Genomic DNA, 3,986 nt, shown 5'->3' on the forward strand with positions numbered 1-3,986 from the left:
CAATATTCATCCTCAAGCTGCAATATCCCATCCTATGCTCACAACTTCATCTTTAACCATTGTAAACACACCGATTTACGTGTTTTACCCGCAAAACACCAAATTCTCGTAGTCACTTCATTCCAAGCAAATAAACACATCAAATACACATAAATCATTATATTTAGACACTCTAAAGCTCGGGTTTCACCCTCTCCATCACTAGGTAAACATACAAAGCAAAATGTGTTTGAAATCAATGTGCTAGGCATGCTAGGTAAACATACGAAGCAAAATGCAATTGAAATCATGTACTATATGTACTATGTAATCAAAGCATGTATAATGTCATGAAAACAAGAAAGTAACGGTAGGCACATATGTTTCACCCCAAAATGTTTGCAAAAGTAAAAGGGGGAACTATGTACTCACAAGGGATTGCATATAAGTCTTGTAATAAAGATCAAACAAAGCTTGAAGGATCAAGGAATCAAGTGGCACCTAGTATTGGATAACTATGTTAATAAGTCGGGACACTAATCGGCGGATTAGATAGAATGAAGTTTTATAAATCAAATGAGTGTTGGAACTCATATGGTATGATTTAATAAACTTAACATTCTGATTTGAAAGTGATCCTAAGTGCTTTTGACCCGTTTTGACTCGTTAAGGTAGTTTACGCTACTTTAACGTATCGTTTGCGTAAACGCGTGTTCGAATGGTTAAACATGTCCTATGATAAGTCTTCAATGCCCAAACATGTTTGAAAATGCTATAACAAATGCAGGGTTTCGTTTGGAGGACTCGGTTGCGGACGTTTTTGATAATGGGGAGTGGCTATGGCCAGCCGCGTGGCGGGATATCTTTCCGGTCCTTATACAACTTGATCCGATCCAGTTAAGTCCTAATAAAAGAGATACAATCAAATGGAAGGATGGGAATACGATGTTGGAGGTATCTGCTTCGAATATGTGGCAAACGGTTCGACATAATGAAGCGGAAGTGGATTGGAGCAAGTTAGTTTGGTGTGCTAAATGTATTCCTAGGCATGCGTTTCTCATGTGGCTGATTATGAGGAAGAAATTGCTAACCCAAGACATTATTCTACAGTGGGATTTATCTCGCAGGAAGAATATGAATATGATGTGTTGCTTGCTTTGTTATGAAAATCATGATTCTCACAATCACTTATTTTTTGAATGCAAGTACTCATCGAAAATATGGAGTACGGTTAGACAAAAAGTGGGTATGGAAGATGTTGATCCAAAGTGGGATGATGTGGTGGGATGGCTTTTGATGCGTGTTAACTCCAAAGCGGCCGGTATGTATGTCAGCAGGATTTTAGTAACGGCTACTGCTTATTTTATTTGGCAAGAAAGAAACTCTAGATTATTCAAGAATCAGTTAAGACCTCCGGAGCAATTGTGTCAAGTAATATTGGATACGGTTCGGTATAAACTCATGGGAGTTCGGTTGAAGAGAACTGATAGAGTGGCAATGCTGTTGCAGGATTGGGATATTCATGATGATGGATTCGAAGGTGGCTGATTAGAGACTCGAAGTAGAGATTCTAGTTCCTTAGACTAGTGGTTGTTTTTGGTTTCTTGTTTTGTATTTGCTTTTGCTGGTAAACTTTCATAAGGCATGTCTCATGATTGAACTAGTGTAGGCTCTCTACACTACTTGTTTTATTTTGGTTGTGAATATATAAAATCACCGGGGTAACCCTTTACCCAAAAAAAAACATCAGTTTATAAGTGAAAAATTTGATTGCATATGCTTAAAACGGATTTATGCGCAAAAGGGCATTTTGGTCATTTCTAGGCATATATAAACAACTTATCATATAACTAACCAAACGACGTGACCATAAGGTATAACCTCAGGAGGTTATTCCCTATACAATTATGGTCACAAAAATGTGCTTGGTCGGATCCTAAGATCGACCAAACGGGTCGGATTCGAAAGTCAAAGCGGTGGTCAAGACCGCTTGACTTACGATCCTAAATAAGCACTAAACTAGAAGTGACGAGTTAAACATGTCAAAACATGTTTAAGTAAGTTGCAAAACTGATTTGGTATCAAAACTTAGTGTTTTGATACCCGAAAATAGTTCCATCGTAAAATGCTCAAAATGCGCATTTTTGACCGAAACTTTGACTCATCACTTTGACTAGTAAACGTGGTAATCAGTAGGTATAATCGCAAGGGATTATAACCATCCTGATTACAATCACGTTGCAAAGTTCAATTGAACTTTGACTTGACCAATTATGGTCAAAACCGAAAGTCAAACGGTAAGTCAAACAGTTTGACTTTCAGCTCAAAATAACTAAAATAAATGAAATAGACTAGGATGAGAACTTACTTCTGTTGAAGAACACTTTAAGATCTCAGGTAGGAGGCCTCCAAAGGACGGAAGCAAGCTCCAAGAAGATGGGAGAAGAAAGTATGAAATGAGCAAGTTGAAGTGAAGAAAATGCTTGCTATTTATACTATTCTTGGATTTGTAAGATCATGACAAGTGTTTTGAGTATTGTGCAAGGATTTACAAGATCATTACATGTGTTAAGATCAGATTCCATGCTTGGAGAACACACATCTTGGCTGTCACACCCCAACCGATGGCGGAAACATCGGAATGAGACGAAAACTAGATTGCAAGAGACTTCATAACGCTATTTGTGTCGAGTATTTAATAATTACTTTTTACAATGATTGAACTAGAATATAATAAATTTGAATAACGACAAGTGTAAAAGAACTAAAATTTCATTTCATTAATAATGGTTTAATACAAGGTTTAGAAACAAAATACAACATGTTTGAAGATTAAATACGCTACAACAAGTATTAAAGTTTAAATGCGTTCTAGACAATCCTACTAGATTCCTCGCATCATTAAAATCCTGCAACATGTATTAAAAGCATAGATCAATACAAAAGTACTGGCAAGCATACAAGTTTGAATATAAGTATAAGTATAAAAGTTTTCTCATTCCAACGTGGCAATTTATATTCGAGTTGAATCTAGCATTTTAGAACATCCTAAGCATAACAAATAGTATGGATATACAATGTAACATCCCGAAATTTATTTTAATACAAGAATAAGTTAAATCATGGGAAGTGTTTAAATCAAACACTTAACAAGTTTCAAGGGGGTAATGTGAAAAATCATAATTAAGTAAGGTTTAATTATGTCTAAGCCACAAACACACACCCTGTGCGTGTTCTGGGATCGATCAAGAGCATGGAAAATAAGGGTTTACCCTTGTTCTTGCAAAATTCACCAATTGACAAGGAAAAATCAATGTTAATTAGCTGCATGTTTTAAAGTTTCGATCATCTAAGCATACCTAGTGAAGTGGTAAGTCGAATTTCTGGATTTGGTGAATTGTAGAAAAAGGGTTTCAACCCAATCATGAATTCGTGGTATGATTTGTGTTAATTAGATGTTAGGGTTACTCCCTAGAGTAGAAATCATGCTTGATTTTAGTTTAATTGAAAGAAAATTCTATAAAACCCACTTTGTGAAATTGTGTTATGAATAGGAAGATTATAGGGATTATGATTATATGTAATCTTGACATGTGATTCTGCTTGTAATACTTGAATGCTAGATAAATTGATGTAGACTAAAGGAATTGCAAGAACTAGAGTGATTACTGATGGCATATAGGATGAACTAGCAAAGTCATGCTTTAAATGTTTGTACATTATGCTTTATTAATGTAACGCACACTAGGTGTTCGATGAAATGCTTGAAAGAATAATTATGTGTAATTTGGAACATAATGGAATGAAATGTGGGTACTACACGAAGGAATGAATGTGTGATATAGGTGTGAAGGAAGAAGGTTCAAATTCTAAGAAATCGGAAGGATCACAAGACTGAGGTATGTTCCGTTGCATACAAAACCTTATTTACATTTCGTTTAAACTATGAAAAACAATCCTTGTTACAATGATTATGGTGGTTAGAAAGTAGTAGATAGCAAATCCCT

The 3,986-nt window shown here is 35.6% G+C and overlaps 1 protein-coding gene across 1 annotated transcript; it reads left to right on the top strand.

Annotated features, from left to right (window-relative positions):
- The first annotated feature begins 738 nt into the window (after positions 1 to 738).
- LOC110924757 lies at positions 739 to 1,527 on the top strand. The gene has a single exon (XM_022168749.1). The coding sequence runs from the start codon at positions 739 to 741 to the stop codon at positions 1,525 to 1,527; it is 789 nt and encodes a 262-aa protein (XP_022024441.1).
- The last annotated feature ends 2,459 nt before the right edge of the window (positions 1,528 to 3,986 follow it).

This window comes from Helianthus annuus, chromosome 17, assembly GCF_002127325.2.
Source record: "Helianthus annuus cultivar XRQ/B chromosome 17, HanXRQr2.0-SUNRISE, whole genome shotgun sequence".
NCBI lineage: Eukaryota > Viridiplantae > Streptophyta > Magnoliopsida > Asterales > Asteraceae > Helianthus > Helianthus annuus.